General features: G+C 39.3%; 1 protein-coding gene and 2 long non-coding RNA genes across 7 annotated transcripts in view; 2 read left to right on the plus strand and 1 right to left on the minus strand.

The window, feature by feature from the left end:
* The first annotated feature begins 208 nt into the window (after positions 1-208).
* Positions 209-24855, plus strand: part of LOC131553284 (uncharacterized) — a 37208-nt gene continuing 12561 nt past the window's right edge. The window contains exons 1-6 of one of the 5 annotated variants that reach the window (XM_058797835.1): positions 209-350; positions 4616-4954; positions 5375-5608; positions 6088-6165; positions 6371-6463; positions 6547-7248. In XM_058797835.1, the coding sequence (XP_058653818.1) occupies positions 305-350; positions 4616-4954; positions 5375-5608; positions 6088-6165; positions 6371-6463; positions 6547-6623 (867 nt within the window). In that variant the 5' untranslated portion in view covers positions 209-304 and the 3' untranslated portion in view covers positions 6624-7248. Of the gene's footprint in view, positions 351-1868; positions 1979-4162; positions 4529-4615; positions 4955-5374; positions 5609-6087; positions 6166-6370; positions 6464-6546; positions 7249-24855 lie in introns of those variants that run through there. The other 4 variants (XM_058797840.1, XM_058797839.1, XM_058797836.1 and 1 more) reach the window with 4 other exon arrangements.
* On the minus strand, positions 5392-8643 carry LOC131553288 (uncharacterized). Its single transcript, XR_009274157.1, has 3 exons — positions 8308-8643; positions 7589-7778; positions 5392-5530 (listed from the first exon to the last, which is right to left on the minus strand). It is a non-coding gene; the product is annotated as an uncharacterized LOC131553288 (long non-coding RNA).
* On the plus strand, positions 12525-14038 carry LOC131553290 (uncharacterized). The gene is made up of 4 exons (XR_009274160.1): positions 12525-13034; positions 13178-13244; positions 13326-13418; positions 13502-14038. It is a non-coding gene; the product is annotated as an uncharacterized LOC131553290 (long non-coding RNA).

Here is a 24855-nt window from a genome sequence, read left to right on the forward strand (position 1 = left end):
GGACTATTCATGTTCAATTCTAGCTAGTTTACTAGTTAAAATCGCAACAACATTATTGTTGCAAAAAGCAACAGTATAATCTATATGTTACTTCTTCTTTTACACATTTCTCTTAGTTTCACTTTAATGTTTTAGATGTATTGTAATACAAACTAACAGCATAAGAGAAAACTTCCTCTTCAGATATTTCCTCATTGTGCTGTGAAGACGCTTGTCTCGATGAGATCCTGAACACAGATGATCTGAAGCAGCGTCACACTCTTCTGCTGGGATCGAGCTCTTCTGGAAACTGGACTTTAGAGAAATGATGCTCATCTTTGGACTGATGCTGCTGCTGCAAACTGCTGCATGTGAGTCACTTTCACATCAAACTCATCTTATCATGCTGATCAATCAGATCGATCCCAGAAATAAAAATGTAATGTTAGAGTCTGCAGTGATCTAACAATAGAGGTTTCTGATCTTGACTGTGTGTATTAGTGGAGTATTACGTGTTTTGCTGCTTTTTCCTTCTTGCAGCTCTCTGTCTCTAACTTCCTTTTTCTCTCATTCAAATCCACTCTGTTCTTCTCTCGTCCCTCCATGCTTTATACAAGTTTGTATCTGTATCTTTGTACTCAAAGCTAAAACATTAAAGCAGCTGTATGTAGTTAAGTTTTGTGTATTTTTGTGATTTTGAGCCTACACACTATACAGTAAGTGAGTGGAACTGTCGTAAATATGTCAATGTTATAACTGATATTGCAATATATTTTCAATGGATTGCAATATAAATTCAGTAATTGTACATGTGCATTTGTCACTGCCATAAAGCAATCTACAGTATATAGTCGCTTAGTTACATGCATTTCACCATTTAACTATATACATCTAATTAAGTAGAGCAGTTGTAAATGTTTTTAAAAATACACATATCCATTTCTGTACCAATAAAAAGTGCAACACTTAACATTTTACACAAATTATGTGTGATATCAAATTAAATGAACTTACATTTCAATGTTATCGTTGATCTCACGATTTTAGGGCATGTGAGTTTCTGAACGTGATGAATGATGGGATATGCTTCATCTCATTGTGACATTAGACTTTAGTGTGGATTTAGTTTGTGAGAGCAAGTTGACCACATCTGCAACATGTATGAATATCTGTATAGACTTCAGAAAATGATTTTGCTAACCTAACACAATACAAAATGAAGGTGTTAGCTAACATTAACATTAGTAACATTAAAACGTTACCAAGTTTGAAAACCTGTAATGTCCAGTTAATACATATAAAATCACAAATCAACTCTTTCTAATCTGTGAAAATTTACCTAATTTGTTCCAGAGTTTAAATCTATGAAATCTCAGAGACACCCAACAGTACTGCTTTTGATCTGTTTTTGTTAGTGAAATTAAGCAAAACTAACAATATGGAAATATTGTGTCTGAAACTTTTGTTTAAAATCATTATCACATTTGCAACCGTGCAGATATTTGGGAAAAACAGCACTCTTGCTCGTATGATTATTGCTAAACCTGTTATTTGATGTAAATATAAGACACAAACCCGTACAGTTTTGTCATATTTTAGTGGCATTCTAACACGCTTCATCGTGCAGTCAGTCGTCCTGCATCATCAGCAACTGCATCAATAAATTTAACACATTATTTCCATAATTAATCGCACCAATTAACACAGTAAACCAAAAGCCCTAGTTGCAATATTTCATTAAAAGTCTGCAGTGATCTCTTTTCTGGTCTTAACAGTTTATTTCATGAGTTCGCCTGCCCATCATGTCCTGATGGTTTATGGTAAACAAACTTGGCTTGCTGTCCTCAATAGAGGCTCGAACCCGAGTTCAGCAGTACTGGATAGAGGGAGAACAACAGAAATACACGAGGATCTTTCTTCATGTCCATTGTGCTGCTGCTTATAGGCTCATAATGATGATTGTCTGATTGTTCCGGAGAAACTTTACACAATCAACAAGGTGTGTTGGAAGAAACTTGGGACAATACCAGCAACACTTCTGATGTCAAGGGGTCAGAACAAACAAAGAATGTAATTAAAAATAATAATAATAATAATAATAATAATAATTACATTCTTTGTTTGTTCTGACATCACAAGTGTTACTGGCATTGTCATAATGATGATTGACAAGACTAAATGTTTAGGCTCCTCCAGAACCTGCATTTGGAAATTCATATTAGTGGAGTGTTAAAAATGTGAGAGAAAGTGTGTGTTTCTTTCTTTATGTCCATTATACTGAAAGGTTTGAGGACAGATTTGTCTAATGATGTCAATCCATTAAATGTGAAGATCCAGATATTACAACCCAAATTCCGGAAATGTTGGGATGTTTTTTAAATTTGAATAAAATGAAAACTAAAAGAATTTCAAGTCACATGAGCCAATATTTTATTCACAATAGAACGCAGATAACATAACAAATGTTTAAACTAAGAAATTGTACAATTTTATGCACAAAATGAGCTCATTTCAAATGTGATGCCTGCTACAGGTCTCAAAATAGTTGGGACGGGGGCATGTTTACCGTGGTGTAGCATCTCCTCTTCTTTTCAAAACAGTTTGAAAACGGCATCGAGGTTATGAGTTTCTGGAGTTTTGGTGTTGGAATTTGGTCCCATTTCTTGCCTGATATTTACATTTACATTTACATTTAGTCATTTTGCAGACGCTTTTATCCAAAGCGACTTACAATTGGAGAATACATAAAGCGATTCATCTTGAAGAGGCAATCAGACAGACGAAGTGCTTGTAACACCAAGTCTCAGGCATTGTTTAAATAAGTGCAAGCTAGCAAGGGAAGTAATAAATAAAGAGAAAGAGATTTTTTTTTTTTAAGTGTAGGATGAAGTCAAGTAGTATTGATATAGGTTTCCAGCTGCTGAAGAGTCTGTGGTCGTCTTTGATGTATTTTTCGTTTAATGATGTGCCAAATGTTCTCTATAGGTGAAAGATCTGGACTGCAGGCAGACCAATTCAGCACCCAGACTCTTCTACTACGAAGCCATGCTGTTATAATAGCTGCAGTATGTGGTTTTGCATTGTCCTGCTGAAATACACAAGGCCTTCCCTGAAATAGACGTCGTCTGGAGGGGAGCATATTTAAATTGAAATGAAGTGACGTGTGGCCAAGTATTTTGTATTTTATTTTGTATTTCAAGTATTTTAGGTTTATGTTGCTCTAAAACCTTTATTTACCTTTCAGCATTTATAGTGCCTTCCAAAACATGCAAGCTGCCCATACCGTATGCACTTATGCACCCCCATGCCATCAGAATGTCAAATTTGGACTCATCTGACCATAGAACCACTTTGAAACAGTCCATTTTAAATGATCCTTGGCCCACAGGACATGACGGTGCATCTGGACCATGTTCACATATGGCTTCCTTTTTGCATGATAGAGCTTTAGTTGGCACGGCGGGTTGTGTTTACCGACAGTGTTCTGGAAGTATTCCTGGGCCCATTTAGTAATGTCAATGACAGAATCATGCCGATGAGTGATGCAGTGTCGTCTGAGGGCCCGAAGACCACGGGCATCCAACAAAGGTCTTCGGCCTTGTCCCTTACGCACAGAGATTTCTCTGGTTTCTCTGAATCTTTTGATGATGTTATGCACTGTAGATGATGAGATTTGCAAAGCCTTTGCAATTTGACGTTGAGGAACGTTGTTTTTAAAGTATTCTACAATCTTTTTACGCACTCTTTCACAGATTGAAGAGCCTCTGCCCATCTTTACTTCTGAGAGACTCTGCCTCTCTAAGACATCCCTTTTATAGCTAATCATGTTACAGACCTGATGTCAATTAACTTAATTAGTTGCTCGATGTTCTCCCAGCTGAATCTTTTCAAAATGTCTTGCTTTTTCAGCCTTTTGTTGCCCCTGTGCCAACTATTTAGAGACCTGTAGCAGGCATCAAATTTGAAATGAGCTCATTTAGTGGATAAAAGTGTAAAATAGCTCCGTTTAAACATTTGTTATGTTCTCTATGTTCTATTGTGAATAAAATATTGGCTCATGTGATTTGAAAGTCTTTTAGTTTTCTTTTTTTTTCAAATTTAGATAAATGTCCCAACATTTCCAGAATTTGGGGTGTATTTATAAAGTCACAGGTTAACGGAATTGGACAGAAAGTGCATGACAAAGACAATTTATGCTTTATCAGAATAAAGCATGTCAACATGTATAAAGTGTTTGCAGACAGTGAAACTAAATTTGAATACAATCAACATTTTAAATTTGCTTTTTAACTGATGCCAGACAAAAAAAAACTAATATTCCAGTGTTAATGAGACATTTTATATCAAGTTATTTGGTTTTACACAATAAAAAGTTAAATCTCTCCAGTAATTTGATTAAGTACTCTGCTAATTAGTAGTAAGTGAGGTAACACACAAATGACACAAATCTGTGTTTATGATGAAGATGAGCATTAGATTAAGTCATATTGGAGCACGAGATCAGATCAAGAGTCTGTTTGCCGTGTTTCATCAGATGAATTTTAATTCTGTGAGTGTTTGTGTAATTTGTGTCTGATTTTAATTAATGAAGTCTTTAGATTTTGGTACATTTCACTGTGTATGTTTTGTTCTTCAGGTCTGGATCGGTTCTGTAGTTTTAATCAGTCTGATCCCTGTTACACAGCTCTGGGATACAAACTCACTCTGCTGATGGTGCTGGACACGAGTGAATATGACCTGAAGATACACAAGAGAATAAACAACGACATAGATGATCCAGTTTGTAGAGTAAAACATGGCACGATGAGGATGACTGAATGTGATCTTTATAATAACAGACCTGAAGTGACAGTCATTAATGGGATTCTGATAATAAACCGTGTGATCAGAGCAGATTCAGGGATTTACAGATTAATTCTCACTGATCACTCATGGACCACAGTAACATCTGGAGATCTTCAAGTGATTGTTGAAGGTACAGAAACTCTCTCATCAGACTCATTACAATCTCATGTTCTCCAAAGATCTCACTCTCATGCAAATGAATCAGCTGAATCTCTGTGAATGTTTTTATTGCAGCTCATTATTGAATGTCTGGAAGAATTTAGTCAAGTTTATCTGCGCTTTCCATGTACTAAGACTATTTTCAAAATGAAATACCAGCATGTTGCTTACTGTATACTGCTTTAAAAAAAAATAGCATGTGAAAGCATTTCAAACAGTCATTTGTAGGTTACAGTTGGTTAGTCATGTCACATGATTAACCTACATTGCATGTTTAATTCAGCGAGTCTAGCTGTAATATAAGATATACATTTTGTTTAAAAATGTCTTGGCGTTAACTGATAATGTGTTGAGAAAGAGTCATGTGACTGTGATGTGTCCCTCCCTCCAGCTCCTATTGGCTCAGTGGAAGTGTCAATCATCTGCTCCTCCAGTGGGGTGATGAGGGTGTTCTGCTCCTCTGAGGGGGATCAGCTCCTCTACAGCTGGACTCTGAATGGAGATCCACTGATGGATGGAAACAGCAGCATTGATCTGGATGAGAGAACTGATGGAAACATCAGCTGCAGCGTGAAGAACCACGTCAGTCACGCACAGAAGACCATTAGACTCAAACCCTGTCCTGGTGAGATTTTAATACATGAATGTCCACATACTGTATATATAAAAACCACAGCAACACCAATGATGAAGAACAGTTAGTTCTCTTAATTTGGCTCTTAACTCTTGAAAAGCATCACTAGTTTGTTTCAGCTTGATCTCAGCACTGAATTATGTTGATGTGGTTCAGACAGAAAGCAGGTGATTCTGTGCTGATATTTTATTTCAGGACCAAATACTGCAGCTGTGACCTCTAGTTTAGACCTTCTAGTAACCAGTGTTTCCAGACATATGATAATTATCGTATTTGTACTACAATTTTGACCTCTGTATGATGTAAGATCAATAATACCATAATGTATGATAATTTCAGAATTTTGTGACACCAAATGATGGTCGTTGTAATCATAGGGCTTCTGTACTCATTGATCTAACTGTGTGGATCCTACATCTACCTTCATGATTGTGAGGAGACTTGAACTTGACGTTATGCATGTCTTTAAGCTCATCTCAGGACTTCTCGACCAATCATCGTGGAGAATGACTCTCATGAGCACAAGTTAACATTCCTGCCGCACTTAGGTCAGTTGTTTCAAAGCTGAGGTCGATAGTTTAGCAATAAAGTATAGAAAATGAGTGCTGAAAAGGATAAATAGCTGTAACATCTAGATCATTTCTGGTATGAATCTTGGACATTTCCAATCTGGCAACACTGTAACAAACACACTCCTGGAAACATGAAGGATGGGTTTGTTTTGTGTCTAATGGTTGTTGTTCATGTGTTCAGTGTCTGTGGTGTTTGTGCTGGTCTGGTGTTTCCAGCTGATGGTTCTGTTGGGTCTGTTAGGAGCTTTTCACATCTACATGAGACACACGTCAGGTGAGAGACACTCATCATCATTATTATTGATTTGACATGCAAATATTAAGAGTGTAAAGATGATGATGATGTGATGTTTTTAGGAGAGAAACAGGAAGATCAGAAAGTGAGGATGAGAAGATTTAGAGAAGGACATGAACACACAGCAGAAGATTCATGAGAGCAGCAGCAGATCATCACATCTATGAGAAATGACTTCATAATCTCACCAATTCTTACATTAATTCAGCTTTCAGCTGTCGAATAAAACCAGGAGACAGAAGCTTATAAAATCGACACTGATCTTTACATGTGTTTATTTCTTGTAGAGTATGTTGATGTGTTTCTGGACTTTGTGAGCATTATTTCTGTCAGGTAATCAGAAATGAACGAATTAAACCAGACTGACTACACATTCATTAGTCTTTATGCTTTGAATGAACTAGCAGTATTTTGGTTTTATTACATGGAACACCTTTTTTCATTCATGATAAAACTCTTCTGGCAGATTGTGAAGTTATTCTTTGTGTTTGTTTTCCACATCTGGAGTTATTTTATATTTCTGCTTCTGCTGTCTCATTTAGTATCTGTATCTTCATTTACAGTGTCTGATCAGATGTTTTAACTGTTCAAATCTGTTCCTCTTGATCTGTGTCTCAGTTTTAGGTTGTCACTGTTAAAATAATATTAAATGTGATCTGGACAACGTTTTCACTGGGTTTCACTGATTTGTTTTGCTTTGTTTTAATTTTAGGCTCCACATCACAAATGCATTTCAGACACCATTTCTATTGTATTATATTGCATTTGCCCATAATAAACACTGAAGTCTGTTTGATATGAATCAAAAGCCTTTGATGAGCTCGTAAACAATTTAACTTTTATTTAGTTTTAACTAACTTTTAGTTCGTTTTTTTTCCTTGTAGAAAGTGCATTGATAAAAATTAAATAAAGGCTTGCCAAACAATAAGTGCAGGCTTTTTTCCCTTTTAGAAATGTGACTGTGAAATGAGTCTTCTTCTTTTATATTTCTCTTACTTTCAGTTTTGTGTGTGTGTGTGTGTGTGTGTGTGTGTGTGTGTGTGTGTGTGTGTTTAAATAGGAAGTGTTAAATCACAGTAACAATCTCTGAAAACTTCCTCTTACTTTCTTTGTTGTAATTTCCTGTTGTGTCAGTAGAGCTGCTGTCTGTCAGAGAGACTCGATCTGACTCTCTTCCGCTGGACTTTAGGGAAATTATGCTCATCTTTGGACTGATGCTGCTGCTGCAAACTGCTGCATGTGAGTCACTTTCACATCAAACTCATCTTATCATGCTGATCAATCAGATCAAACTCTGAAATAAATACAAAGTGATATTCAATTAATAGCAAAACGCATAGTAAAAGAGTTGGATGCTTTTTGTAAAAGACCTCAAAGTGATGTGGGAATCAAAATGTCTTTATAAGTTTTTGGAGGTAATTCATAAATAAAGTGCAGAAGTCTGAACACACACAGCTGACAGAGCTGCTCAGAAATCCAAGTAGGGTTCACTGCAGTCCACAAGATCCAGGGGGCATGGTTGGATCCACATCTAGGGGGTGGAGATTGGTAGGTTTAGGGATCAGGGGGTAGAGATAGGTAGGTTTAGGTATATGTAAGGTGGGAGGAGTTGGATCTGGATCCAACCACGCCCCCTGGATCTTGTGGGCTGCAGCGAGACGCTCCTCCGGAAGCTCCTCTGCTTCTGTGAAGAATAACTGCTGATTATGTGTCCAGAAATATAAATAGCATTTACTGATTGATTAAACATATTACTTTAAATTTAAAGAAGCTTGCAAACTAAACCAGCATTTTATATAAAATGATTGCACTTCAATTCTTACTTATTGATAATACAGTCAATTTGTTATGGAGCCGACGAGACATGAGGTGTGAGGATCCATTTGCAAGCATGGTGGTCTAACACAGGCAGGATCAAACATCAATAGACAGACACGTCGAGGGCAAGACACAAGAGTATACCAAAAGCATGCGTGGGTCGTCGATCGGCAAGCAATACAATAATCCAAACAGGAGTACAATAATCCAAACAGGGGCAAACAGAGTCCAAAAGGCAAGAGAAAAGGGCAATCCAAAAACACAAAAGCAATAATCAAAACACAGGTAAACAGGCTTGGCAAGACTAGATGAAGAAACTAGGGAAGACTCCGTAAAGTAGCTATCAGCAAAGACTGTGATAAACGCTAGACAATGTGAAGAATGTGCTTTAAATAGAGTGTGTAATAGCTCTCAGGTGAGCGCATGTGATTGGTGGCAGCTGTGTGATCAGTGCAATGGATGATGGGAATTGTAGTCCAGAGTGGCATGTAAAAAACGGAAGTGCATGGACAGGATTCGTGATACAATTAACATTTTATCACATCAATGAACTTAGAATAGAGACCATCACAGAAATTCTAATGGATTCCGCTACAAATACCATTACAAACAATCAACTTTTAAACATTAAAACCATTTTAAAATAGTTTATTTTAGTGTGTTTTAGCACATGTTCCATTAGGATTTAGTGGTTTTACCACCAATAGAAGTCAACCAATTATAGAGACCAACAGTGTCCATTATGTTTCCATTAAAACCAATATAATTCCCATTATAACCAGTAAAAGCATTACAAATTCTGTGATGGTTTCTATTGTTTTTTGTTTTTTTGGGGGTTCAGTAGGAATAAAAACAAATTACATATAAAACAATAAATCTAAAATATTTTTCAGATGTAGCTGTAATTTGATTGCTACTCATTTAAAATGTAAATGTAATGAAATACAGTTACTCATATTTTGTATTTTAAATACGTGACTATGTATTTGTGCGCTCATTTTAAATAAAATAGTTCAGAACGAGCCATCTTATCCTTTCTCTTTACTCCTCTCCAGTGTTTTCAATGAATTCTTATGGAAGCAGAGTCACACACACACTTAGTAGCTTATTTACCTCTACAGGGTCCATATTAGTACAAAAACCGGTACATGTTAGTATCTTTTGAAAAGGTGCTGCTCCTTGTGCGTTTATTTCTGAGAGTGTAGGGTATCTGGTGAAGGTCTGAAATCCCAAATAATCTTTCTCCATCTTTCTCCCTCCAGCGATGGCCCTGATTTCCCAGTTATTAACCTGTTTAGACAATCCATGTTAAATTCTAGCTAGCTGAATAAAATCCCTACAACATTATTGTTGCAACAAGCTACAGTATAATATAAATGTTACTTATTCTTTTACTATTTCTTTTTACATTTCTCTTAGTTTCACTTTAATGTTTTAGATGTATTGTAATACAAACTAACAGCATAAGAGGAAACTTCCTCTTCAGATATTTCCTCATTGTTCTGTGAAGACGCTTGTCTCGATGAGATCCTGAACACAGATGATCTGAAGCAGCGTCACACTCTTCTGCTGGGATCGAGCTCTTCTGGAAACTGGACTTTAGAGAAATGATGCTCATCTTTGGACTGATGCTGCTGCTGCAAACTGCTGCATGTGAGTCACTTTCACATCAAACTCATCTTATCATGCTGATCAATCAGATCCATCCCAGAAATAAAAATGTAATGTTAGAGTCTGCAGTGATCTAACAATAGAGGTTTCTGATCTTGACTGTGTGTATTAGTGGAGTATTACGTGTTTTGCTGTTTTTTTCCTTCTTGCAGTTCTTTGTCTCTAACTTTCTTTTTGTCTCATTCAAATCCACTCTGTTCTTCTCTCGTCCCTCCATGCTTTATACAATTTCTTATGTATCTTTGTACTCAAAGCTAAAACATAAAAGAAAACAAAACTGTAAGTAGTTTTGTGTATTTTTGTGACTTCGGAGCCTCCTACACAATGCAGTAAGTGAGTGGAATTGACTGTCATGAATATGTCCGTGTTATAACTCATATTACAATATAATTTCAGTGGATAGTTGTACATTTGCATTTGTCTCTGCTGTAAAGCAGTGCTCACTTCTCACAGATGCTGTTCTGGTTCATCTACTTGTTCTACACCCTGAATGTATGCATTGTGCACATTTCATGAAGAAAAAGTATCTACATAGTTTTGAGTGAGTAGTAGATTATAGAAAAGCTTTGAGACAAACTACTTCAGTTTGTGTCTTTAACAGACACTCTGTCACTTAGTTACATGCTTCCTATCATCATTTAAACCATAGATACATATATATTAGGGTCTGTCTCAATGTCCACAATTGTGTTCTTTGCACTTGACCGCTTGTCTACTTTATGATGTATTTCCTGTAGTTGGCTGAAGTGTTCAAGCAGGCGTGAAGTCTACAAATACAATACAAAGTTTTTACAGAGCTTTATTTTAATACATTTTGTACATGTAATACTTTGCACTTTAAAATAAACTTCGAAGTATCTGTCCAGTAGTCCCTACAAATGATAATTTAATTGTGGTGCTTCTAATTAAGTGATAAAAGGCAGTTTGACAAACATTTGACAAAATACATATCCATTTCTGTACCAATAAAAAGTGCAACACTTTCCATTTTACACAAATTATGTGTGATATCAAATTAAATTAACTTGCACTGCAACGTTTTCACTGACATCTCACGATTTCGGGGTAATGAATGATGGGATATGCTTCGTCTGAAATACGGCTTCGATGCAGTATTAGTGTGCATTTAGTTTGTGAGAGCTTAGTTGACCGCGTCTGCAACACGTATGAATATCTGTATACAACGCTGTACGTGTCTTCCGTAGAACTCGTTATGAATGTTTGTGTGATTTGTGTCTGATTGAAATTCATGATGAGAGAGATGATATTTATAGCAGAAGTAACTGACTCTGTCTGTCGATGTTGGTGAATTTCATTTTGTGTGTGTTTTGTTCTTTAGGTCTGGATCACTTCTGCAGGTTTGATAAACTATATACGATCAAACAATGTTACGCAGCTCTGGGACACAAACTCAATCTGCAGATGGAGCTGAACCCTCAATATCAAGACCTTCGTTTGTATAAGACGTTAAATGATAGCCGTAGACTACGAGTTTTTAGCATAAAGAAAAATAAAGAGTATGATTATGAATCCATCGGAGACATATCTGAGTTCTTTGATAATGAGACTCTGATAAATAAACATGAATCCATCAGAAACAGATCTGAGTTCTTCTTTGATAATATGACTCTGTCTCTGACCATAAACAATGTGATCAGAGCAGATTCAGGGACTTACAGATCAATTGTCACTGAGATAGATATGGCCACTGCCAGTGAACTTCAAGTGAATGTTGAAGGTATAGAAGCTCTCAGCAATATATATTTTTTTTTAGGAATGCCTTGAGATTGACGCTGATTATAGGTTGAGAAAGAGTCATGTGACTGTCATGTGTCCCTCCCTCCAGCTCCTATTGGCTCAGTTAAAGTGTCAATCAGCTGCTCCTCCAATCAGACTTCAGTGTTCTGCTCATCTGAGGGAGATCAGATCTTCTACAGCTGGACTCTGAATGGAAAAATACTAGAGCAAGGACAAATGTTTGGAAACAGCAGCATTGATCTGGGGTGTATTCCAGAAAGCAGGTTATGTGACATACCCGGGTATGTTTGAGGATAAGTGAGCGGATATCCTCAGCTTTCGGTTCCAAAATCGGCGGTTACTTTCAGGGTATGTAAGTAACCATAGCAACTTGCTCTCTGAAGATAACCTGCTCCGGAGCAGGTTATGTTCCAGGGTTAGTTCACTTCAGCGCTATCAGAGCATGACAGATAGCACACAATATTATATATTATTACAATACAGTTATGTATATAGCCTACTATATATATATTATATATATATATGTATATATATATGCTATTTTAATGATAAAGCGCTAATATAAATAATAAATAAGGTTTGCCTATATATTGCTCTAATATGGTTATTGTATTTTATTGGCATATATAACAGTTATCTGTATAAATTATAAAACACTATTATGGCAAGGTAATGTTTAATTTATTATATTAGCCTATATATATATATATATATATATATATATATATATATATATATATTACATGTTATATTATCATCTCATACATGGATCGACATTTTCTATAATGTATTTCTATAATAAAAATACATATCTGATATGACTTAATATATAATTAGCATCAAACAATATAATTCTTATTCTCAAGGATTAAAGATTAAACGGGAAAAAAATTAAAATGATTGCAAAACCATCAATTAGGTGGCGATATGCACTAAGCATAAGGCCAACATGACCTTTGAACAGAAGAAGAAGAAAGAAGCAGTATGGCGCGCTTATTCTTAGCGTCCGTTTCCATAGTGACTCGTCGATTCGTCGCTCTGTTGAGAATGTCTCGAGTCTTAACCAGGAACATACTCTGAGTTGAATGAACTTACTCCCGGACGCGTTTTTGGAACCACATACCTCGAGTAAGCAATGTTTGGGGTTAATCAACCGAAAGTTCAGGGTTTATCTGACGGTAAGTTAACCATGCTTTCTGGAATACACCCCTGGATGAGGGAACTGATGGAAACATCAGCTGCAGCGTGAAGAACCACGTCAGCCACGCACAGAAGACCATTAGACTCGAACCCTGTCCTGCTGGTGAGCTTTTAATACAGTGTCATTAGTTTGTTTCAGTTTTATCTCAGCAGTGAATTGTGTTGATATCAGTGATCAGTTGCACACAGACATCAGAATGTGTCACTTCTTAAAACATGAAGGTTTTGTTTTCTGTCTAATTATAGATTGACTCTAGTGTGACCTCTAGTGTGACCTCTGCAGTGACCAGCAGCACACAGACATCAGAATGTGGTACGAGTTTAACAAACACACTCCTGGAAACATGAAGGATGGGTTTGTTTTGTGTCTAATGGTTTTTGTTCATGTGTTCAGTGTCTGTGGTGTTTGTGCTGGTCTGGTGTTTCCAGCTGATGGTTCTGTTGGGTCTGTTAGGAGCTTTTCACATCTACATGAGACACACGTCAGGTGAGAGACACTCATCATCATTATTATTGATTTGACATGCAAATATTAAGAGTGTAAAGATGATGATGATGTGATGTTTTTAGGAGAGAAACAGGAAGATCAGAAAGTGAGGATGAGAAGATTTAGAGAAGGACATGAACACACAGCAGAAGATTCATGAGAGCAGCAGCAGATCATCACATTATAATATAAAACCAAGAGATTAATTAAAACCAAAAGATATGAATAACATTTTCTACAGTTTTAGTTAGGAAGATTATTTTCTGGACATTTGTGTGTTTGTTTGTTTGTTTGTTTGTTTGTTTTTTGCTTATTTTATTTATTTGTCTGTAAACTAGGACTATTTTTATTTATTTCATTACTGTTCATCCAGACTCTTTCTGATTTCTCTGAATCAGATCTGTCAGATTGTGAAGTCATACTGTGTGTTCATTTCATATTTCTGCTCTTTTACTTTATTCTGTTGTTTTGGTTGATTTCTCTTTATGTACAGCATCTGTTTAGATGTTGTGTCTGTTTGAAGCTCTTGATCTGTTTCTCAGTTTTGTAGTGTCTTTTGTTTTGCTATCTGTGGTTGTGCTTGAATCTGCAGTTTTTTTACATTACTTTTAACATGTTTAACCACATCTGTGCATTTTTCTTCACAAGATATTTGTGTCATTATAGAATATTGAGAAACTTGTAGTTCTTTAGAAACTGTAATTGGGGTCATTCCTGAATAAAGTTAAATTAAAATAAAATGCTTTGAAATGAAACCATGTTTGCAGTCAAAAGTCACAAGCTCATTCAGTTTTTATTTTTTAATACAGTCAATTAACATTTTATCTCATCAATGAACTTAAACAGATATCCCTACTGAAAAAGACTAAACAATAGAAACCATCACAGAAATCTGAATGGTTTCCACCACAAACACCATTACAAACGATCAACTTTTAACCATTAAAACCATTTCAAAAATTGTTTCTTTTAGTGTGTTTCAGCACATGTTCCATTAGGATTTAGTGGTTTTATCAAGCCACCAATAGAAGTCGACCAATTATCAATAGAGACCAACAGGGTCCATTATGTTTCGTTAAAACCAATACAATTCCCATTATAACCAGTAAAACTATTGTACATTCTGACATGGTTTCTATTGTTTTTTTTAGCAGGGATAAAAACAAATTACATATAAAAACAATAAATCCAGACAGAAATCAGATTAATTTTAATAAACTGATTCAGCTGTAACTCTTGTTCCCTTCTGCAGATGTCACTCATAACAAAGACGGTGTGTTTTATCCCAAGATGTACTCACTGCAGAGTCAAATAACTTTCAGCTCCACTTCTCTGGACATCTAATGGGGTGGAGGGATAGAGTTCTGGGTAGGATTAGGGTGTGATTGGATAGTCAAGCTCCACTTATTAGGTGGAAATTACATTCGTTCCTCCTCGCTGGACAGCTAGAGAGGGGGAGCTACACATAAGCTCCACACTTTTGCTCTGCAGTGAGCAGCTTCTCTTTTATCTTTGAGAATCATTTCTGCCGCTTGACAGAGCAAGATACATGGAAAAACTGAGCCGTATTGAGTCGGACTGTCCATACAGTATATGTGACTGAACAAACAACTACACAGAATGTTGTAATAGGTAATGTTTTAATGTTTAATAGGTTATGACATATACATCAGAAAATATCAGGGATGGTTAGTGAAAAGCCCCATCAGACCTGCTGTACAGGGAACAGGACTGTAATGACGGTTCATTGTGCCTGCATAGCAGGGTAAGTGGTGTAGCCTATGTGGAGTGAATATGAATATTAAGCTTGATATGTTTCATACGTTATATTTCCATAACTACTGTTCTCCTTGCCGGCTCCGCCTGTTTATTCAGCAGTGTACAAAACTTCATTTTGGGGCTCTTTATCTTATTAGAGGTGCAGAACGCCACAAAGCAACTTTTTGGCATTGCATTAAGAAAAGAATAAATAAAAAATAATTTGCCATCACTGCAAAAAAATCATTTGACCCTTTGCAAAGACCCGCCCCCCCTTAGTTACTGTTGCTACGTCTGACAAGCCATGCCACACATCAGTTCTCACATTGTGAAAAATACATCACGGAGCAAAGAGGAACCTGACAACATGCCGACAGACAAAACAGAGCAGCTGATTTTTGATATGAAACAAAGTTTCAGCTTTCAAATGTGGTAATTTTTTAAGAAATTCAAACAATAAAGATCATTTTGAGGCTTTTTAATTTGTTGTGACAGATCGCTGTAATACCTCAAATCAAACAGCACGTGAACTGATCATCTCTTCCTTTTTACTAGTTATAGTGTGAAATAAACATGAATGAACATCAGAAGTTATCTTGTTTTAACCAAGAAAAGACATCAATACACTGCATTTTTCAAGTTCAAGTCCACCGACTTTAATCTACACTCCTATCTGGTTTGTTTGTTGGACAAAAACGGCAGATCCTGCATTATGATTGGACAGATCGCCTGTCAATCAAACTCCCTGCGAAGGGTCAGTTGCAGGTTTCAAACGGAGATGGCGACAAAGGGGCAAAACTTACAGACTGCAGCTTTAAAATATACAGTGGAGATCATCACAGTTCGGTGACTGTAGTAGGTTTCTTAGCCATAACTTTGTCATTAAGGACTTTCCAGAGATTTTCATTCAGGTTTAGATCAGGGCCCGTATTTATCAAGCTTCTCAAAGGGCCATTTAAGTCTTAAGTGCTGAGAATTCATGAAATTTACTCCTACTTTTGAACTTAAGTATAAAAGCAAGTTATCAAATTTCTTAAAGCTTAGAATCGCTCTTACTCTCCCAGTTATTTAAGACAGCTCGAGAGGTGGTTAGGAGTTGCCAGCAGGGGCTTGTGATGGCGCTGAGGAGACAGAGACGTGTGCAAATCTTTCAGGAGAGGAAAAATGTTCTTGAAATGTTTGACAACGAGCAGTTAATCAAACGGTTATATTTCCTCAGTTATTCAAAACGAGCAAAGAACATTTACATTACTAAAGAACATCATAACTGACTTCAGTCTAGCGCATTATATGCTCTTTAAGCCCAAGAAATCAAGGAGCCTGGTGATCCAAAAGTGTACAACAACTGGAAGGTTCAAGTTACTTGTTCAAGGGGAAGTGATCCCGAACATCCAGGGGAACCCAATTAGGTGCCTTGGAAAGTGGTATGATGATTCCCTGTCAGACAAGAACAGCATCTCCAGCACCAGAAAACAAGTTGAAGAATGGCTGAAGAAGATTGACAAGTCTGGCTTGCCTGGGGAATACAAGTGCTGGATCTACCAACATGGCCTGCTCCCAAGACTCATGTGGCTTCTCCCTGTATACGAGGTGCTCCTATCAACTGTTGAAGGAATAGAGAGAAAGTTCAACAAGCACCTTAGAAGATGGTTGGGAATACCCCTGAGCTTTACATCCTTGGGGTTCTACATAAGGTCGGGACAGCTCCAGCTTCCCCTGTCATCAGTGGTGGAGGAGTTTAAAGTCGCCAAGTGCAGACTGTCCCTGACATATAGGGACTCTCAAGACCAACTCACCAGGGAAGCAGGAGTCAGCCGCCAGCACGGCATTTAACCAGGCAGAATGTTCTCTTAGGACCAAAGACATCATCGAAATCCTTGCACTGGAAGACAGGGTCTAGGAACAGCACATTTCCAGCAGTGGTCAAAGTCCACCCTTAGGGAGAAGAGAACCATGATCCAGGATGAAGTCCGAAACCTTTAGGAAGAAGGGAGAAGAGCAAAATCCATCGAGCTTGCAACTCAAGGCGCCTGGACGAGGTGGACCCTGCCCGAGGGAACAATCACATGGGGTGAACTGTGGCAGCTGGAGCCCTTCCGTATATCCTTTCTACTCCGGGCAGTGTATGACACCTTACCAACCCCAGTGAATTTGCACAGGTGGGGGAGGAGGGAGGACCCACTGTGCAGGTTATGCGGTGGGAAAGGAACAATGGCGCACATTCTGTCAGGGTGTAAGATCGCATTGGGGAAATACAGGTGGCGCCATAACAAGGTGTTGGAAGTGCTCGCAGACATTCTGGAGCAGGAAAGGAGGAACACACAACCAGCCAAAGCAAGACCACTGCTGAGCACCATCGCCTTTGTGAAAGAGGGCCAAAGACCTGTCGTCCACAGCCAAGCCAGGCAGAATCTCCTGCAGTCAGCCCAGGGATGGGAAATGGAGGTTGACCTCGGTAGGAAACTCCACTTCCCCCGAGGCGGTACTGTCTACAACTCTAAGGCCCGACATCATTATGTGGTCTCAAGAGGGAAAGAAGATCATCCTGGTGGAGTTGACGGTACCGTGGGAGGAGGGCTGTGAGGAAGCTGCAGAGAGGAAAAAAAGGCAGATACCAGCAACTTGTCCAAGACTGCCGGGACAAGGGGTGGACAACATGGCTGATGACGGTGGAAGTCGGATGTCGAGGATTCCCAGCTCAATCTGTGTGGAATCTATTGACAAAGGTTGGACTGAGAGGTCACTTGAAGAAAGCAGCTGTTCGTAGGCTGGGAGAAGCGTCAGAGAGAGTCTCCTGTTGGCTCTGGCACAAGAGAGAGGGCACAAACTGGAAGCCTGGAGGAGAGGGGCAGTGACCTGGCCAGTCACTGCTGACCCGCCAACTGAAGGGTGTTGTGGTTAAGGGTCGAAACACCCAGAGAAGGTTGGGGACCACCTGACGACCTCTCTTCCAGGCCAAGGTTGTGTTGCATTTTGTCCCTGAAATCCAGCCTGAATCCTCCCTTCTGCTGGGATCAGGACACTCCTGAAGTTTTTTTAATCAAATGTTTACTAAAATATTTGAACAACACTGAAACCATTTTTAATGTTTATTTAAATTCGATAGCTGATATCCAGTCAAATTTATTCTGAACTCAAGGAGATTCAGAGGTTGAAACAGCAGCAGATGGACAGCTCTGTGCTGATGGAGACCTCGTGTGATGAACCTGAGTAACGACAGAGATCTCCGTCTCATCGTTTCACTACAAACTAAGCTTCTTTATCAGGACAAAATGTTGTTAATACACTTTCAAACCACACATGCATTAAAACTGACATTATAAATATATTTACGACAACTGGTGTATTTAGCTGTTTTTTCCTGTATATTTAACTCAGTGCAGGTCATTTTGTCCCTCATATTTTTGTTTTAGTCTGTTTTAAAGTGAGGAATATTCAAAAAACACTTTAGATATCCTAGATAAGCTTCTGATGGTCAATTGTCCAGTGCAGTAACAGGGATCATCGTCCATTATGATTTTGTGTCAGACCTCGTGGATTCAGACTTGGGTAAAAGTTGACAGAAGTTTTTCCTTGCAGGTCATTATAAGCACTGTGGTTATAAAAGCAATCGAAGAGTGACAAAATTATTAATATATTAAATATCTTTGTGAAAATGTCAAACCGCAGAAGCATAATGAATGTAAAGTCCCCAACCTGATGGTAAAGCATATGTTTTAGTTATTTTTCTGTCCTTGTTCAAGACCCTGAAGTGTGAATGATCTCAACTTCCTTTTATCTGACAGAAATTGAGCAGTAGTTTAATAACTATATTGTGATATATAGTTGTATATACTATGTAGTTGAGGAACCAAAACTCCCTTGGGAGAAACCAGGCTCATTCAGAGGCCAGTTCTCCTCTGGCCAGACGAAACCCATAGTTCAATTCCAAACGCAGCCATGTCAGATTTTGTAAAGGGCTTATCTGATTCCCGTGGTCTTGTCCCAATGGAGCATTTTAATTTATAATTTAATGTATTTGTTATATTTGTATTTTATTCATTATTTGAAGTTTTTCATTTATATGATGTATTCATTTGCTATAATTGTAATGTATAGTTTAATGCATTTATTGTTTCTCTGTCTATTTTTATAATATATATTTGTTTTGTAGAACCTGGTCGAAAAGAACGCACACGCATAATCTTAACTCAAGAACATTCCTGAGTCCTTCCTTCATCAGCTCGTAAAAGTTACAAATGACTAAGCTTCCTGTCTGTTCTCCTTATCATCTCATGAAGCTGGGAGGAGAACATCTGGCCATTCTTTGAAGCACAGGATTTTCAATGTTGGTCTTGACCAGTTTACCATAAATAAAGTCGAATAAACAGACAGTACAAAGCACGTGGGATCTGGATATGTTCCAGCTCAGACCCTCCCTAAGACCCTGACTGCTTTTGACCATAATTCAATGATGGTATCAACAAGGAAAGACAGATATATGTTAACCAGACTTGAACAAACCTACAGCACAGACATCCTGGTGACCCCAGAGAAAACCCCCTTTTCCAAGTTGCATTCCAAGACGATGCCGCCTCTTTTGCTCGGACAACAAAGAAACTCTAGTCACACAGAGTTTCTTTCAAAAGCACAATTTGGAAAAGACTGCTGCTATTAAAAGCAATATATCTAAGAGACAATACATATACGAATGTGGTATTTTATGTTTCATTATATCTGACTGTAGTTATCAGAATTTAGGATATTTTTAATCTATGACTTAACTCGTTTAGTAGATAAAATTATAGGTATTCAATATAAGTATCTCATGTTTGATATTAAATTACACGTTATGCTGAGTCCAGTACATTGAAATAGATGAATGTTGACTTTTAGCATCACAAGGTATGATTATAACACTTTGTAGAAATCTGCTAGGATATTGTGGCTCAGGTGACATATTTATGAGCAGATAATGTATGCACGAAATATTAGTCATGTTGGGCGGGGCTCCGCCCTACAAAGACAATGTGATTGGGTCAGACAGTGACTAGGATGGACTTAATTCTGTCCGATAAAACAGACACCCCAACTTTGAACAGTGCTCAGAACAAAGAACGGGGTGACACAACTGGTGCAACTGCAAGAAACGTGGCTGAAAGTCTGGGCGTTGCCCCTCGATCGTGCTGTGAAACATCTGGCTGATCATCAAAAGACTTCGACACCCTGGCCACGTCTGACCAAAGAAAAACTTGCAAGCTGCTGCGTAAGAGAACTTCAAACTCGCTATTCGCGCGCTACCAGGAAGCCATCAAATCCAAAGGAGGAATCCCGAGTGACGTCACGCGACAACAAAATGTCAGCAGGAAAAGTCCTGGGTTTCCCTTCAGCAACCCTTCAAGAAGTACAGCCTTCAATTCAACTTCAAACTCACAGCAAGTAAAACAGACAAATCTCTTATTCACTGAAGCTGGTTGAATTGAATGAATCGTTAAAAGATAACAATAACTGAGTCTTCCGTTTGTGACGTCCCCATAAGGTCGTCCTTAATTCTCAAGAAAAGAGAATAGTTACCTTCCTTCAAACTGCTTTGATCTTGCCATAATATGTGTATGTGTGTGTGTATGTGTTTTGGTTATTTGTATTGTGCCTTAGAATAGTAAATAAACGCTCGATTCATTTTTAATGAATAGTTTGGTGCCTTGATTTTCAAATCGTTAAATTATTTGCCATAGATCGTGTTACCTGTTGCTCAGGCAAATTTCCCAATCAATTCTGTATTCTTATCAACAATAAGAAGCATTGCTGATTTATACCATATTAATACTCGCGGGACGAGTTGTTAATAGGGTATAAATTATACAATATTGATTAATATCAATTAATCAGATCAAAACCGAATTTCTACGATTTGGTTCTCTGAAGCTAAAATTGATAAATAAAGGATAAAACCTTTCATAACGTTACAGTTTGTTTATTATAATTTAAATGTATGTCTCTGGGGCTCATCTAGGTGTCCTGGTCTCCGCTGACAATCAGGGCTGAAGAATCATCTCTTGGTGCTGATCCACCATCCGATCGGATACGGACTGAGAAACAGAATAAGAAAGAAACAGACAAATATTAGTGTAGATGCCATTCTTCTTATGATGTAACGAGTACATCGTGTGTTATGGGGAGTGTTCCCGGTTCCGGTTGATCTAATTAATGCAGCCTAACAATCCTTTAACGGATTTGAATAATAGAAGAGTATTAGTGTGTTATGTGTAAGCCAGGTTAAAGAGATGTGTCTTTAATCTACTGTAGATTTAAACTGACAGAGTGTGTCTGCCTCCCGAGCAGTGTTAGTGTTACAGAGGAGGCTCCCGTACCGCCTCCTCCGCACCACCAGAGGGAGCCTTCTCCCGAATATTAACATTCCTTCATGCCTCGTATCTGGGACTGATTGTATTCCACACCTGTACCTTATTTACACACACACATATAAGCCACACACACCCCCCTCTCCTTGCGAAGTCTTGATTTGCACTGGCCGTCATTTCTGAGCGTTATTACCTGTGTTTGTTTTGATACCTTTTGATCTGATCTGGTCTGCTTTCCCGTTTCTGATTGTTCTCTGCCTGCCCTGACTTGGATTGTTTCACTGGACTCTGATTCTAGCCGCCTGCCTCGACTCCCTGCCTGACCCACGACTCTGTCTCAGTCTTGTCTCCGTTGCTCTGTTTGCTGGTATTTACTCTGCCTGTCTGACTATTCTCAATAAAGCTGTAAAATGGATCTCGCTGAGTCTGATGAATCACAACAGAAGACTTCGCCAACAAATGGTCCAGCAGCTCTCATACAACTGTCCACTGAATTGTCTGCCCAAGCCTCGCAGTTGGCGTTACATCAACATCAGTTGGGTCGACTTACAACACTCACCGACGAGCTTGTCCAGGCACTACAGGGCCTCAGTTTGTCATCGACCCCAGCCACTGCCAATCACCTACCAGTACAGAGCAACGCTCCACCTGTTGCTAATCCCCAGGTTGGTACTCGACTCGCTTTCCCAGAAAAGTTTGATGGAACCCCGACCAAATGCAAGGGGTTTCTACTACAATGCTCACTCTTTGTTGGCCAACAACCATCACTATATCCCACGGAGTCAAGCTGCATAGCTTTTGTCTGTTCATTACTCACGGGGCAAGCGTTGGAGTGGGCAACGGCAGTCTGGGGAACGGATGGGTCCATATTTCCCACCTTTGAGGCTTTCCTCCGGCAGTTTTGCGAGGTGTTCGAAAACCCTTTCTCAGGGGAGAAGTTCAGCTTCTGAGTACGCCCTCTCGTTCCGCACACTCGCGGCCCAAACCACCTGGGTTGAAGACACACTAAAACTCCTGTTTCGAAGAGGATTGACTTCAGAATTACAGTCCGAACTGGCCTGCCGCGATGAGGGGTGAAGCCTGAGTGAGTTCACTGACCTCGCTATTCAAATTGACAATTTAATTCGCTCCCGACGCTCGACTCGGGTCACGCCCCGTTATCCCCATGAAACCACCACCGCTAGCGAACCCATGCAGCTGGGATTCACACATCTCACTCCTGAAGAACGCGAACGGCGCATGCAGAATCATCTCTGCCTCTATTGTGGCCAATCAGGACATATGAAAACTTCCTGCCCAGTTCGTCCTTCATCTAGCGCGCAATCGGTGAGTGTTCAAGCCAAATATGTAACATCTACAGTGTTCAGCTCATCCAGGATAAAGTGATAACTACCACTGCATTGCTAGATTCAGGGGCAGCCGGAAGTTTTGTCATATGAATTTGCCTCACAATGCAAACTAAGACTAACTCCCTTGGCAGTGGAAGCGCTAGACGGTCGCCCCCTCGGAGAAGGAAGGGTTCTACGACTTACCGAAGAAGTCAAACTACGCATAGGAACCCTGTATTCAGAGATGATCCAATTTTATGTCATCCACTCACCCAATCACTCAGTCATCCTTGGTCTACCCTGGCTGCGCACTCATAATCCCCACATCTCCTGGAGAGAGGGACAAATCACTCAGTGGGATGTCACCTGTCAAGATCGCTGTCTATCTAAAATCTCCCGAACTTCCAGTAACGCTCCTCTCTCCTCAGCTCCAGTTCCTGACACAGTAAACCTACCTCCTGAGTACACTGATCTCGCCGAAGCCTTCAGCAAGAAGAAACCCTCTCAACTTCCCGCACACCGTTCAGTCGATTGTGCCATAGATCTCATGCCCGGCACCACACCTCCTAAGGGTAGGATTTTTTCCCCTCTCACAACCCGAATCCGAAGCCATGAAACGCTACATCGAAGAGGAATTAGTCAAGGGATTAATCAGACCCTCAACCTCACCTTCATCAGCTGGGTTCTTCTTTGTGAAAAAAAAGATGGGGGTTTGCGGCCTTGCATCGATTATCGTGGACTTAATGATATCACTCTCAAGTTTCGATACCCACTGCCCTTAGTCCCTGCCGCCCTAGAACAGCTTCAACGGGCCACTTACTATACTAAGTTGGACCTGCGCAACGCCTACAACCTGATTCGCATTCGTGAGGGGGATGAGTGGAAGACTGCATTCTCTACCACTAGTGGGCACTATTAGTACTTGGTTATGCCCTTCGGCCTAGCCAACAGTCCGTCTGTGTTTCAATCGTTCATGAATGATGTCTTTTGAGATATGCTGGATAAATGGGTGATCGTATACATCGATAATATCCTTATCTACTCTGACACCTTGGAGGAACATGTTCATCACGTAAGATCAGTATTGAAACATCTCATCCAATACCAACTCTATGCCAAAGCCGAAAAATGTGAGTTCCACCAAACTAGCACTTCTTTTCTGGGATATGTTATCAGTCAGGAGGGGGTGGCCATGGATGACAGGAAGGTTAAAGTGGTCTTGGATTGGCCATTACCTAAGACAGTCAAGGAATTGCAGCGCTTCCTGGGATTTGTGAACTTCTACAAGCGTTTCATCAGGAATTTCAGTACCGTTGCTGCTCCCTTAACCACCATGACCAAACGGAACACAGCTCACCTAGGTTGGTCCACTGAGCCACGTCAAGCTTTTGACAAGCTGAAAACACGATTCACCTCGGCTCCCATTCTGCGACACCCAGACCCTGAACAGCAATTCATTGTGGAGGTGGACGCTTCCAACACAGGGGTAGGCGCTATACTATCACAATGTTATGGTAATCCAGCCAAAATGTTGCCCAGTGCATTCTTTTCCCGCAAACTGACAGCCGCCGAACGAAACTATCATGTAGGAAACCGCGAACTTCTAGCCATGAAGCTGGCACTAGAGGAATGGCGACACTGGCTGGAGGGGGCAGCTCACCCGTTCATTATTCTCACTGATCACAAGAACCTTGAGTACCTCCACTCCGTCAAACGTTTAAATCCCCGTCAGGCCAGGTGGGCGTTGTTCTTCACAAGGTTTCGCTTCACTGTAACCTATCGACCGGGCTCTAAGAACACTAAAGCTGATGCTCTCTCTCGCCAGACAGAGGAATTAGCTCCGACATCGATTCACGAGAACATTATCCCTGAAAACCTCCTTGTAGCTCCAGTGCAGTGGGTATCATGATCGAGATTGAACAGTTGAATCTTCAAAGACAACCTCCTGCTGAATGTCCAGTCGACCTCACTTATGTCCCGGAGCCTCTTCGTCAGCGACTCTTCACTCAA

Source organism: Onychostoma macrolepis, chromosome 14, assembly GCF_012432095.1.
Source record: "Onychostoma macrolepis isolate SWU-2019 chromosome 14, ASM1243209v1, whole genome shotgun sequence".
Taxonomy (NCBI): Eukaryota; Metazoa; Chordata; class Actinopteri; order Cypriniformes; family Cyprinidae; genus Onychostoma; species Onychostoma macrolepis.